Source organism: Patiria miniata, unplaced genomic scaffold (genome assembly GCF_015706575.1).
Source record: "Patiria miniata isolate m_02_andy unplaced genomic scaffold, ASM1570657v1 HiC_scaffold_21, whole genome shotgun sequence".
Lineage (NCBI taxonomy): Eukaryota > Metazoa > Echinodermata > Asteroidea > Valvatida > Asterinidae > Patiria > Patiria miniata.
The window spans coordinates 260,130-275,222 of NW_024037060.1; the positions used below are offsets into that span (position 1 = coordinate 260,130).

Genomic DNA, 15,093 nt, shown 5'->3' on the forward strand with positions numbered 1-15,093 from the left:
AACATGAAATTTTCGAGGATTTCAGGACTTTGTGCCCCTTTAAAAAGACCAATGATATCAGTTTCAGATCAAAAAATTTCGTGCAAGTAGTTGCATGAAAGTAATGGGACAGCCCTTTTTGAATTGTGCAAGCTTCTGCCCGACATCTAAGGGCACTATCATTGTGATGTATTAGTTTCATGCTTGCAAACATTTCTATTCACAAACACAGATATTATTACCAGCTAAGGCAGAAATTTGAATCCAATACATGTTTGAATCCACAAAGTTGTAATTGGCAAAGGCTGTCACAATGGGCCAAAGTTGAGGCCAATTAACCAGAGTGCCAGTGAAATCATAGCAACAAGTGCACGTCAAAAACAAAGTAAAAAGTAAAAAGAAAATTGCACTTAAAAAAAATATTTAGGTTAAAGGGTGTCCCATTATCTTCATGTTCTTCAGAGTCAGCCATCAGAATTTGCATAAATGTGGTCACTTCAAACATATTTCATTGGTCCAAGTCCTTCAAATTATTCATGTGCTTCAACAATGATCAGAATATAATTTATACTGGTCAAGCCATTCTCATCTTCGTTGGCACAATATTTACATAAGGCACAGCTACCAATTAGTATTTGTTTATAAAGAGCTGCTGATTCAAAAAAACAACAGTGGTTATCATTGCAAGTAGTGTATCACTGCAAGCAGTAAATCACAAGTCCTGTCACAAGTCCTGTCACAAAAAAATTGGGATGAATTTGCTGCCATAGTGTGAAGTCACCTCCTCCCCAGATCAGGCTCAATTCCTTGACAACAGTTCATCATGCACATTCCATAACAATCAATTTCACATATGTTTAACACTCAATCAGGCAAGTGCCTGAAACGGGTAAAAAGTTTTGCAGAAGATTGTCACCACACCAGTTTAAACCACAGTTGAGCTTCTTTTCATTTCCCAGAGGAGACTCAATCCATTTATAAAACTTTGGTTTACAACTGCCATAACTAAAACACTGCATTCACGTTGGGCCGCTGCAGTACGCGTGAACCAGTAACCATTGCCGCATCGAGTTGAACTCTAAGTGATGTCATGACTTCGGCAGCGAATAACAAAGGAATGGTTTTATTACAGTTTATTTGAATAGCTAGTTTGAATTGACTTGAAACTGAGGACGATGGACAAGCAACGGCTACACCACTGTCTCAGGGTGTTTTCTTAGCAGCAGGCTTGGCAATGAGGTGTTTCTCCTGTTCCATCTCACGCTCTCTCTGCTGCTCCTTCTGGAGATTCTGCTTCATCTTGTGATGCTGCAGTTTCAATGCTCTCTTCTGCACAGATAAAAGCCACACCCCAAAATTACTTCAGTGTGGTGACAAACCCCTTGTCTTTGGCAGGATGTTTATGGTCCTACCTTTTTTTGCTTTCACTTTTAGTGATAAAATCAATGCCTCTTGTGTTACAGTAAACAGTTTGATCACCCTAAAAAAATATGAGGTGTTCTGACAAATGAGACAGAACTGGGCAGAGATCGAAATGAGGGTATCTGCATATTAGGAAACAATCAATTTCTCCTTACAACACTGTTTGTTGCACTTCAATTGGACATTCTGTTGACAAGTTATGGCTGTTCAAAGTTCACATTTATCGACATGTCTAAAAAGTAAATTACTGAGAAAAAGGGCTTTAAAGTTTTGACTTCAAAGTCGTGCAAATGAAAGATACCAACTGTTTCTTAAACACACTTTTTTACTCTACGATTTTTATACTAATTCTTTGAAAAATGTGTGGAAGACATATCAAAGAAAAAAATATCAATAAATCTGAAAATCAAAAAATAAATCCCCCCCCCCCCTCATTTTTTATGTGTTTTTACATTTTTGGAAATTTGAGTGCTATTGATGAAAGCGTGTTTCGTGATCAAAAGGTTGAACATGGCTTTTCACTGTTTTCTCGGAAAGTGTGGTATCCACTGAGCTGAAATTTCAACAGGTTAGGTTTTGAACATTCTTCTTTGGATTTTGGGTGGTGTAATTATTCGAAACAAAATGTATGAAAAGCAAATGATCCTTTTCATCCAAGGGAAACACACATCTATGTTACTAATTCATTCCAGTGCTTAACACAGCTGAGAATCAATTAACCTTTTTTGTTCTTTTTTTCTTTTTTAATTTGGGGACAGGTTTGGGGAGGAGTGTACCTTTAATTTTGTAGACTTTTCATGCAGGGACATCATTTCTTTCCGTAAGTGAACCAGTTTACTATGATACTTTTTGGCCTCTGTCATCTGCAAAGACAAAACAAACAGCACCCATTAGCACCTGTTCTACATTGTATTACATTGCACTGATGAATTGATCAAATCATCTATGGAGTGCTCGGGTGATTTCTGGCACAATATGGCATTATAGGCAAGGCAGTTTTGGGTTGAACAGTTAGTAAAATGTTAAAAAAAGCTTTGTCTGGAATGTCTTTCAGGCTCAGAGCACTTTCAAAGAAAGGGACGAAAGCTGCAAAATGTCTATAAATGAAATTCTAGAAAATAAAAGTATTAATTTTCTGAAAGAAGGAGAAACAAATAATTACGAACCAGTTCGGAGAGATCAGACATCATCTTGTTCTCCTTGAATTTGGCATTTTCTTGCTCCAATGTTTCAATCAGAACACGCTGGTTTCTCCTGGTGAAAAGGTCAACAACAAAGAATCATCATTTACTCCATGCCAACAAAGAATCATCATGGACTCAATGCCAACAAAGAATCATCATGGAATCCATGCCAACAAAGAATCATCATGGAATACATGACAACAAAGAATCATCATGGACTCCATGCCAACAAAGAATCATCATGGACACCATGCCAACAAAGAATCATCTTGGACTCCATGCCAACAAAGAATCATCATGGAATACATGACAACAAAGAATCATCATGGACACCATGCCAACAAAGAATCATCATGGACTCCATGCCAACAAAGAATCATCATGGAATACATGCCAATCATGGACTCCATGCCAACAAAGATTCATCATGGACTCCATGACAACAAAGAATCATAATGGACTCCATGACAACAAAGAATCATCATCATGGACTCCATGACAACAAAGAATCATCATGGACTCCATGACAACAAAGAATCATCATGGAATACATGCCAACAAAGAATCATCATGGAATACATGCCAACAAAGATTCATCATGGACTCCATGACAACAAAGAATCATAATGGACTCCATGACAACAAAGAATCATCATCATGGACTCCATGACAACAAAGAATCATCATGGACTCCATGACAACAAAGAATCATCATGGAATACATGCCAACAAAGAATCATCATGGAATACATGCCAACAAAGATTCATCATGGACTCCATGCCAACAAAGATTCATCATGGACTCCATGACAACAAAGAATCATCATGGACTCCATGACAACAAAGAATCATCATCATGGACTCCATGACAACAAAGAATCATCATGGACTCCATGACAACAAAGAATCATCATGGAATACATGCCAACAAAGAATCATCATGGAATATATGACAACAAAGAATCATCATGGACTCCATGACAACAAAGAATCATGGTTTTGCATTTGACATGGGTCTGGTAAAAAACAATCCGGGACTACAAGATGTTTTTGTGCTCCTAACTCAGTAGCCTTGCAGATCTTAATGTGAAGATGACCCCTGCTTGCAATATGTTCATTTTTTTATTTTGCCTTGAAAACCACTTGGGTTTTTTTTATTTGGTGAAATCATTTAAGTTATTAACCGAACCACTCACATGAGCTCATCCAGGACTGCATTGGAGCATTCTGCTTGAGGAAGGAAGGTCTGAAGAAACCCAACTGTGAGCTTCTCAATTGCGCCCTCATCTACTGGCAAGACGTCTAGCTCAGGCAACGACACTTTAACTCCCTTTTCATCTAAGAATAATGGTTTAGTGAAAACATCGTTTGTCATGAATAAATCAAGAACATAATTAACAACCACTTGATATCATACACTGTATGCACTCTACACTTTGTACACAATATTGTGCAACCTGTCATGCACAAAAAACCATCAAAACATTTTTTTTTCTTACTTCTACTTTGTAAAAATATGGCAGATAAAAAAACCAGTGGAGATGGCAAAATAAAAAGGACACCACTATTCAGGCCTGTAACTATATTATTTCAGTAATTACCAACAGAAATCTGCTAAAAATCCAACACCTGGTTTTGCAGTATATTGAGAAAATCACGGCTGTGCAGCCTTGCAAATTCAACTTTTACATGTGATTGGATGAATTTCGAAATTTAGAGAATCTGGAACTCAGTTTACTATGCAGTGTTAGTTTTTTGGGTTTATTACCCAATAGGGCTATGCTGAATATGCATCATAAAAATTGTAATAATGAACAGTTTGTATATATAGCAAATAACACAAAATACGTCTTTATGCGCTTGTTTAAGTGAGCAGGGGAGTTGTGATATGGGCTCCGTGCGCCAACGAAAGAGGGCACCCTTTTACCTAACAACGACGTCCCATGGGTGGGACATTTAGCTGGTTGACGCGCATCGTTCCTTGTGTGTGATGCACGTACACCAGGGGATTTGTACTATGTACACGCAGTCGCAGCAAAATTGCAGTCAGGCAAGATGGCATCAGTCGGTCACCCCCAACTGTACTCTCTTTGCCGGTGAGGGGATACTTGTGAACGTAGCGGATACCGACTATCTGTTTATTTGATAATCCGCTAAATATATCCAGATATATATACCTCGAAGTGATGATGCAACACATCCGTGATGTAATTTGATTCAAGCTCACATAAGTTGAGTGGTTTTACTGTTTGTTAAATGCCAGATGTTGGTGAACAGCAACTTCACACACATGACTGAGAGCTTCCAAGGGGAATATTTACCTCCATTTAAATCCTCAAAATCTCTTGAATTTCAACTACTCAGCTACCTTGATTATATACCCATACATAAATGTGATATTCTACCAAAACAAATTATCAAATTAAATGACAATGCACAGCACTATTCCCCAGTTGAATTGAAGCATACCTCTCTGATCTGATGAGTCTACATTTGAGCCCTCCTGATAATCTTGGTCTGTTTCTGCCACTGTTCCATCTCTGAGCATTTCTTTCACCTCATCCCCTCCCGTCTCATTGTCTTCACTGCCCTTCTTGGGCACTGTGTCATTGTTCTGTTTCATACTGCTCCTTGATAATATGTCATGTGGTTCATTTCCTGCTTGAGAACCGTCATCTCTCGTTCCCTCAGTTTGCGCTGTGTCGGACATCAACCTTGTAGATGGTACAGACTTTCCTTCATCCATTGTAGCTCTTCATCACAGAAACTGATGATGGAATGACAGCTGGTAAAAATAAAACATTTAAAATTGTGTTAACGGGGAAAAAAATCACTGTTAACCCTAACCCCTCGGGTATTTTGGCTAGTGACACATTTCAGGCACAAAAAAACCCTGATTTAACTTCACTAGTACACTGCAGGGACGACAAAATCCATACTTTAAATCTACTAGTACACTGCATAGGGATATCACATATCGCCACACGTATGCTAACAGGGGCGGATCCAGGATTTTTGCAGGGGGGGTTCATCGGCAACAAAAATTTGAAATGTAGACACAGTTTTTTTCTCCGGACACTTGGCCTCCGTAAAATAAAAAAGCAGGGGGGGGGGGGGGGGAAGGGGGGGCTCGTACCATACTTTCAATGGGGGCGCTGTTCAAATCCCACGTTCACAGCATACCCCCATCATAGCTGGCTCTATGTATTTTGTGCAAAGGCGATTACTAGCAACAAAACAAATTGGTGTCGGAGTTGCTTTTTTCCGCATTTTGGGTGATTTGACACGGCACGACCTAGCCCTAGTCTATAGCCCCCGCACTGGAGTAGACTCATGCAGAATCTACTCCAGTGCGGGCAATAGACTAGGACTAGGGCTAGGCACGACGACACAGCCATGCCAGCTAAGCATATTTGTGTGACGTGTGCTCAGCACATTATGCTATAGGACTAGTCCCATAAATGTGACGGAAATACTGGACTACCGTACCTCCGTTTTAACGTCACACATCCCACATGTGGTATATCCAGTATTTCTGTCACATTTATGGGACAAAGCACATTAGCACTGTCGAGCCCAATTTGAGTCCCCCGCGCAAGTTTAAACTTGCGCACGCAAGTTGAAACCTGTGCGCACGCAAGTTTAAACTTGCGCATGCATTAATTTCCTTGCTACAAATTGCGCACGCAAGTTTATTTTAAAAAAATTTTTTTTAAACTTGCGCGCTACTTAGATTTTCCCCATGAATGCAAAGCCGCTAAACTAATGGGTTTTTTTCCCTGGTAAACTCATGCAGATATGTAACATTATTTTTAAAGCAGATTTTTCTCCGATTAATAGCACCACTGTGCTTCGTGAGACAATGCCTAAATGCCCTTTTTGAAACATTTTATTAACAGTAATATGCTAATGAGGTACTGTTGTAAGGTTCAGAGATAAGGGGTGGTAATGCGAACAATTTATGCACTTTGCATCATGATGTGTATTATTGTTTATGGCTCATTAGGATTTTTGTTTAAAGGGAAAATACAACATTTGCAAACATCAAAAAATAAAACTACCAAATCATTTTGAAATACCTTGCTGGACTGTTAGTGAATGACAGTGTAAAGCATCCTGTAAAATCATGGCACCTGGTATACTGTCATTTTCAAGAAAAGTGTTATTTTTGTATCAATTTCCAACGCTGATCGGCCGATCAGCGTTGGAAAAAACTGGCTTTTTTTCAAATACTGGCCCCAATTGACCATCGCACTTGTTTGCAATCGATTACACACCTATGAACGGGTACAAGCCAGCTAGACTGGTTCCCTGACCTTACAATTCCCCAATGTATGTAAACTGCTCTTTCTTCTTATATGGAGTCAGGGAACCAGACTACAGGAAAATGATTGTTTTTCTTGGTTTTATAGCATTTTTGAACCCACAACCTCAAAAAAGTCAGTGTAACTATATTTGCTATATATTTCCAACCCCCCAATTCCATCCATTTCTGAAAATTACAGCAAAAGCAAATGATGTATATTCCCTTTAATAAACAACATAGTTATACATTAATTTGAATTAATTAATTAAATTAATAAATTAAATTAATTAATTAAATCATTTATAAATTTATTTACTTTTTAAAATATTACCATTTTATATGCATAGCGTTTTTAAGTTGAAGCATGTAAACATTAATATAAATTATTGAGCCTGCAAATAAACTAATTGTTAAAGTAATAAATTAAATTAATTAATTAAATTAGTAATGAGTTCATTAAAAAAAATTCAAATTATGCATTTTTTAGTGTACACAGCACTCAAAATGTGCAAAGTATTTTTAAAAACAAAATGAATTATTGTACCGTCCAATAAATTAATTGCTAAATTAATTAAATTAGTATTTTTTTAAGAATAAATAATTTTTTAATTGTACAGTACATGTAATGTAACTTAAAGCATTTAAAAAATAATGTAAATGATTACTGTAACATCAAAACTTGAACAATTGAAGGGATCATCATCATTCTTTTTACACCCCCCAAAAACTTCTTCTCTGATAGGCCTAACACAGGGATAAGCACTGCTAAATCTAAATGTTTCTTTTCATTGATGCTAATTGAATTCCCATTTTTATTTATTTCTTTGTTCATTAATTTATTCCATTATTTATTAATTTATTTCTCCATGTACTCGTGTTTTTAACATTTTTTTTCTTCATCAATGAAAATCCCGCCTGGAAGGTTCTCAAATTGCGATCGCCTTTGCGCAAGTTGTAACGTGCGCACGCAAATTAAAATGGCGCGGTGTAATTTGCGTGCTTCAGGAGTCCCTTGCGCAAGTTTAAAATTGCGTGCGCAAGTTTAAACTTACGCGGGGGACTCAAATTGCGCTCGACAGCACTAGCACTTGTAAGTTGGTTGTAGCAGAGCTGTGATAATTGGGCCCAGCACGTCGGCGGGGGTAACCAGTCCCAACCAACATTGTCCCATGCATTGACCAACCAGCCAACTACACCTTCAATCCCCCTTCATATCATCTGATCATGAGACATGACCGTTACACGAGCCTCTCTTAGTCTTACTCTAGCTAGACTAGTCCGCTCTGCATGCAATTGAATACTGTCATGACTGTCTCTGTCTTTTCACCTCCTGTCATGTTCTTGTTACTTACACAGTTTTCTTGTTAAAGCATTAATAATTAGAGAAGTAAAATCCCTCACTGCCTCAGTCACCTCGCGCCTGCATATAACACCCCTGCTGAGTAGATTATGCATGCAGTATTTCACCAGAATCTGTCGCACACGTACGTATCATCAGTGGTAGCGCCAGTATCACAACTCCAGCAGAATCATCAGTACAGCTACCGCCCTCCAGCTCGCTCGGACTCTCGCAGTGTTCGCAGAACATCGTGACACTTGAGGGCGCTAGTAAAATGTCGTTATAGTGAGGACAGTCATAATAGATCGAAAGATCCCCGGTTCGAATCCACCATCAATCGTCATTTTTAATTCACTATTTTTTCTCTCCAAATTTATCTTTGGAACTATTTTTGATTGAAGGGGAAAAAAGAGTCCAACGACCTAAGTGTCTTAAAACAAGTGCAAGTGCACACTGGCCGTCTTGCATGGACGTCTTGCATGAAATGGTACAATGAATAATTATTAGTGGTCGTGATTGTCAATTGACAGCCCGACCCTATTTTTATTGGAAAATAATGAGACAAAAACACCCCAAACCATCAATTACTACCTTTTACCCTTGGACTTGACTACACACAGACGCATATGATCGTACACCAAAAAAAAAGGGGGGTTGAACCCCCCCCCCCCCCCGAATTGGGGAACTCGCACTAAAACCAATGCAACTAAACTAAACTCAGGATCTTATAAACTAAACTCAGGGTCTTATCTTAAGTTGAAAGGAAAAGTCGCGAGGAAATTTTATCAATAAAGACAGGAGACCAATTCTGGATTTCAAAACAAAAAGGACAAAAAGAATTTATTTGGTAAAGTAAGAACTGAAAATCAAAACCCAAATGGAAATTAACTAAAGATTTAAAAGAAAACCTGTGGTTTTACAGGGCGGCAGGGCGCATGGCTGGGGGCAATATGATGTAATTTGCATACAATATCAAATAGTTACTGTGGAAAGTTAACTACACTACTGGGATATAACAAATACATCAAAAAATACAAGTGATAGTGGTAAATGTGTAACCTAACTCCCTTCACCGGTTAAACGAAAACTATCCTATGACTGGAGCCTCACATCAGTGACCCTTTGGTAGTTAGTACGAGGTAAGGGGAAACATTCACAGATTTTTATCTAGGTTACGCAATGTTCATCCATTTGCACCAAACAGTTGAATTTATTGACAGTACTGTCTAACAATATAAAAACCCACCACATATATCTTTCGAAAATAGAAATGAAACTTCTATAGACTTCACATGGTGACACAGTGTTTGCCATTATGACCTTTATTTAACTCTCCGGTAATGGGGAGAGTTTTTGAAGAAAAAAACCCCAAAACGACAATAAACGGAAACCTTTAACATAGTTCCTATAGTCAGGTTACTTATATCCAATTTTGACGATGTGACCGACTGGTCAAAAGCACATTGGCAGATATGATTTTTCTAGCCCTACAGGAAGGGTGACACCTGCCCAATTTGCCTAATCTTTACGGCCCGTAGAGTCTTGCAGGTGCTTTCACCCCTTACGGAGGCTGACACCGTCCTGACTACTATGTGCCCAGTCGGGAAGTAACTTAATTTCCTTTTGACAAAAGCACCTTCCCCTTTAAATTCTGCGTCACCTTCCTGCTTTGGAAGTTAATATGTTTGGAAGTTAAATCTCATTTCATATAAATATGAGCAAATTGGAAAGGACAGGATTATTTTTTAGATGTGGGTCGACGTTGGTGATGATAATGAACGTGAAAACACGTAATACACGTTGACCTTGGAAATAACTACAACCACTTGCACGATACATCCATTGCTATATTGCGACATCGAATCAGGACACACAAAGGAAAACAAATCCTATAGGGCTTATTATTGGAAACGAGGTTGGAAATAAAGTAAGCACTGGGGACAAGGTTGATAAAGGGGTACTGGACCTACTGCCTAACAAAGGGATAATCCTGCGGGTGCACCCGAGCATTCTCCTCTTCTGTAGTAGGTCCTTCGGGGGCTATTAAGAAGCTTGCACATTGTGCAAACGTTGCAAAATGTTTCCCCTCCAACACACACCGGGTTCCGAGCGTCTGAACATCCATTCCGTATCTTCTTCTGGCAGGCTTCCTTCTGCAAAATTGAGCGGAAAAAAAGAGATTGGCCTACTTAACTTGGCCTCGATTTTGGAAAAGGCATGTGAAGTGTTTGCCTGCGCGCGTGCGCATTGCCCACTTAACTGCCACTAGACAGTCCTATGGTCAAATATGATCTCCCATATGCAATATTTCAGGTACATTCTTTGAAAATTTCAGGGGTTATTAATGAAACACTATAAAACTAAATCCACTTGATGTCAATTTTTCTACCCCAGTTTGTTTTTATTCTCGTGATGTAGCATAGGGTGAGTTGTCTCAATGCGAACAAGAAAAGTTAAATTATCTGAATGGTATTTTTTTTTGCTCGCGAAGCCCCCACTTTTTAAGGACATAGCCCCGCCCATAAAGGGGTAAGAAATATGACATCAAAATCAAGTGGAGTTGAACTAGTCATGGGTCAACGTTTAGTAGGCGATTAACCAACACTGCGGCAACCCGCCGCGCGCGGCGAAAGGGCGTTATCATGACGAACCGCTTTCACTTCATTCGAGGGTGCAGACCACGTACTACATGTAAATAGGCCCAACATTGCACGCGGGTAATTTTTCCCCCTTTTTTTAGGGGTGATCATCTTCGGATGGAATCTTCTCCCAAAGATCATCAAATTACCACCCAAAATTGAACAGAAAATGAAAGATGATGACATGAGCTTTAATTTGATGGTCTATGTCTCGAACACTTTGGAGAGTTACGAGTGTTTTTAATAATTTTTGGAAGTGCGTGTAATTATCAGGGCTGAGGTCATGGGAGTCGATTTACATGTCTCTGTACCCTTCGTGGGTCACGTCACGCGGCCGGCGGTGGGTTATCGCGGCGGTGGGTTATGCGTAAACCACAATAATGTCTTGCTCCTAGACTAGTTTTGAGCTTGTGCGTTGTCATGTAGCATCTTTCAATGTCATTTCGTGCCTTCACCTTCACAACAACTTATCTGGCAACGTATTATACTCACCGTAATCATGGGCCGTCTACACTCACCGGGCTGGGATCCCAGGCTCACAACTGCAAACAATCAGACATAATACGATACCATATAGATCAAGGTTGAACGAGTCTTACCACGCACGTAGTACACTCTACAAACTTCTGGGTTCTTTTTAAATAAATTCATCTGGATTGTTGGTAAAAACAAGAGATAGGTGATTTTTTATTACCGACAGAAAACCCAGAGTATATCTTCAGTATCCCCTTCACCAAAATTCAGGGTCATTGGAACCCTCTTGGATGTGTGATTCGTTGTGACATGTAGAGGAACTGAAAGCGACATACTAAGTACAAGAGGAGCAACACACTCGCGATTCTCTTGCCTTATGTGGATATCCCCAATGCTCAAAAGATAAAGTCAAAGACAAAATCAGTGTCAAGAACGGCCACCACGAATACCACCAAAAGTACTAGAACTGAAACTGATCGTACGAGGGATGGTTGTCATTCCCTACGTACAAGGACTCTCGGAACGCGTCTCTATACATGTAGTGTTTAAATAACACCGTTTCACGACGGTCCGCCTTCAGACCTCATCGCACTTTGCGCCAATTGTTGGTCCAACCCAAGGACAAGTTTGAACCTGAACAAAAAAAACGAATCACCTATCTCTTGTCTTCTGGGCTCTATTTGGCGTTTTTTCCCCTCTATCCCTCTCCTGGGTAACAAAAATGACACTTTCCCCAGATTGCGGGTCAATTTGACGTGGGAGTTCGGAGCGTATAATAGTCAAGGCCCAGACCCAATTTTCTTCATCACGCAATTTGAATCAAAAATCAAATAGCAAGCTTTCCCTAATTTCTCAACAATTATGGTATGTTCCAAATTGTAAGGCTAAAATAATAATAAACCTTTCGAACGCGTTAAAAGCGCGCATGTGGTCAACACGAAGATCTAATAAACACCGCTAACCTTGATGCCTTTGAATGACACAAAACCATTTCTCATCCTTGTGAATTTCTGTACAGTGAACATTTGGGTACAGCTATATAATTATGTTGTAAGTCTGGCAAGAGTGAAGTTAATTAATGATAGTGGAATATAATGCAAAACTAATATAGAGGAATACCACACGGTCGTTTCAAGTTACGCAGAAAGCTTACCCAGCATCACGCAGACAAGCAAGGCGAACCGACGCATCTTCTTCTGCAGTGTTTTCTAGTGACAGTTGATACACGAAGACTCTTCGTAGTGTAGCAGACAGAATGGGTTAGCTGAACACGGGTGACAGCCCAGGTCTCGATGTGAACCAGCGTGCTATACTGCGGACTTTTATCGATTTCTGCCACTTGTTTTGCCCTATTAATTAGTCAGTGAGATTATGCATGCTTCACAACCATATTTCGGCGTGTGAATTGGTAAATATATGGAGTATCAAACAGATTAATACTTCGGGAGGGACGGATGGAACTACACTAATACGAATTTTATTAAAACAAATGGAGAGAACAAATTCCGAGTGCCATATAATTGATCCTTACACCATCTGCAGACGGAATCGAGAGACCTCGTTGGTTCATGCCTTAGCTGCGCACCTTGCTACGTCTAAATTAGTGACACTGAAGAAGCGCAACACGCCGCCGTTTTGTCATGTTGAACATTTCGAATAGGCTTCGGGACAAAAACGTATATATATACTCGAAGTTTGTCGTAACTGTTAAAAACGGATGTTGCCAAAAATAAAATTGTCGAAAGACAAGGGAGTAAATCAAGGGACTTTTTGATCAGGAGAGAGGGGCCATTGGAGCCGGTTTTAAGGTTATCTTGTATCACTATCTGATAGTCCAAATGTATTATAATTCAGAAAAGCAGAGAACAACCAGTCAAAAAGCTTGAAATGCACCAAATCTGAGTTAGGCATTATGCATCAGTCGCGCAATTTTGCATAAGCTGTACATTTGGGCATAAACAGCGCCCCTAGTGTCATTGTGTTGTCCACCCCCAACCCCCTCCTCTCCCACCTTCCTAGTCGTATTTTCACCACAGGGTAATAATGGATCTCACCCCCCCCCCCCCCCCCCCCCCTCCCCTCCATTCGCCGATGCGGATTAAAAAGCAACCATTGTGGGATTTAAAGTGAAGTTCGAACCGCATTATTATAGCTGCCACGTTTCGGCAGTTTTACACGGGTACGTTTTGAGAAAATTAATGTCGATAAATACTCTGCAAGTATTTTTCCCTATAATAGAGTGAGTTTATTTCTGATCTGTGCACGAGGTACACGTACAAAAAAAAACACCATGGCAAACTTCGTTGTAGGATTATTATAGATTAATTATCATTTCCAACCACCCACGCGCTGCTCATATTAAGCTTTACTCAAGTTCCTTACGGGTATTATTTTAATTCCTAAAGCTGTGGATGATCAAGAGCCGAAGTATTTTACATGTTTATATTGACCGATGTTTAGCATTCCATATTAAATGACTTTGTAAAACTATAATCGTTGTTGTTGTATGAATAATAACCCCACTATAATAGAAAATTTTTGGCAGCCCGAATTAATTGCACTTCGTACAGGATTTTCCCAAATAACCCCATATTGGCAATATAACGACTATGGGCCCATGATATCATTGCTTACATTAGAACGTCCCCATCCCTTTTCCGTCTTCTTTTAAAAACTTGTCATTTCTGTTTCGGTCTTTGACTAGTCCCCAGTCGACTGGGGTTGATTGTATCATAGCAGTGAGTCGAAAGCTTCCTTGCAAAATAAAATGACCAACTGCTTAATCGGCGTCGCATTTTTTGGGCGTCGCATTTTTAAGCTCTGGCAGGGATCGATCTTTTGGATATGTTTTTAAGACTTTCATGCAAGACGGCCAGATCTTATATTGTGCACTCGCACTTGTTACTCTCTGCTGCTTTTTTGCCATACCTATTAAAGGTATAGTCCATCATTTGTAATTTGTGCATTTTGTTCGTTTGAAGCAACAACAGAGTTCAAAATCTAATGAAGGATACTTAGCAACTAACCTGATGAAGTTTCAGCTAAGCTTCAGCTGTACATTCCGAGAAAAACAGCATTCTAAGATCTCAATTTCAAATCAAAAGTTGCTGAATCATGTTTTGAATTGTTTTGAATTGCAACTATACGCGACGTCGCGCACTGATCCGACGAATTATAACAACCGCGCGCGCGTGTGCGTCGTTCGAATACTTGTGCGCGCTTCGCTGAATAACAAAACGAACTAATAATTTAAATTTTCCTACGGTGCTTCTTAAGAATCACCATTGGAAATGCCTTCTTTCGTTGACAAAATGACAGCTTCCCAGAAAGAATAATTTCACAGGGGGTTTAGTCCCCTTACTATCTTTCAACCAAGTTAGTTTTTCAACAATAATTACGCCAGTTACTTCTCGGATGGCTGCAAATGATGGACTCTACCTTTAAGTCAGTAATACATTATGCGTCCTTTACGACCATAATATTTTGGCGTGTACTGCGTTAATCCATGGATTATCAAACGGATTTACACCTCGGGTGTGATGGACTCATAGAAATTTAAATCAATGGAAATTTTATCCAACTGCTTCTCTAATTTTATCGATCACTACCATCTGTGGACGGAACCTTGACTCTTTGCACTTAGGCCCCCCACGCCTTCGTAAGAGAAAAAAGAAAAAGGCGTGTACTGCGTTAATCCATGGAGTATCAAACGGATTTACACCTCGGGTGTGATGGACTCATAGAAATTTA

General features: G+C 39.5%; 1 protein-coding gene across 4 annotated transcripts; it reads right to left on the reverse strand.

Moving 5' to 3' along the window:
• Positions 1–253: 253 nt before the first annotated feature.
• LOC119729743 (biogenesis of lysosome-related organelles complex 1 subunit 6-like) lies at positions 254–8,384 on the reverse strand. 4 transcript variants are annotated; one of them, XM_038202462.1, is made up of 6 exons: positions 8,293–8,384; positions 5,055–5,352; positions 3,782–3,923; positions 2,568–2,655; positions 2,178–2,264; positions 254–1,308 (listed from the first exon to the last, which is right to left on the reverse strand). In XM_038202462.1, exons 2-6 carry the CDS (start codon positions 5,329–5,331, stop codon positions 1,183–1,185), a joined length of 720 nt encoding a protein of 239 aa, XP_038058390.1. In that variant the 5' UTR covers positions 5,332–5,352; positions 8,293–8,384; the 3' UTR covers positions 254–1,182. The 4 variants fall into 4 exon arrangements, with proteins under 4 accessions (XP_038058390.1, XP_038058389.1, XP_038058388.1 ...); XM_038202461.1 differs by having other exon boundaries at positions 5,055–5,370; XM_038202460.1 differs by having other exon boundaries at positions 8,244–8,384.
• Positions 8,385–15,093: the final 6,709 nt, after the last annotated feature.

Excerpts from the sequence above, each read along its gene's own strand:
- LOC119729743 (XM_038202462.1), bottom strand. The coding sequence starts at position 5,331 with ATGGATGAAGGAAAGTCTGTACCATCTACAAGGTTGATGTCCGACACA. Across the intron at positions 2,265-2,567 it reads TGTCTGATCTCTCCGAACTG|ATGACAGAGGCCAAAAAGTA; the intron begins GTTCGTAATTAT and ends TTGTCTTTGCAG. Across the intron at positions 1,309-2,177 it reads AAAAGTCTACAAAATTAAAG|AAGAGAGCATTGAAACTGCA; the intron begins GTACACTCCTCC and ends TTATCTGTGCAG.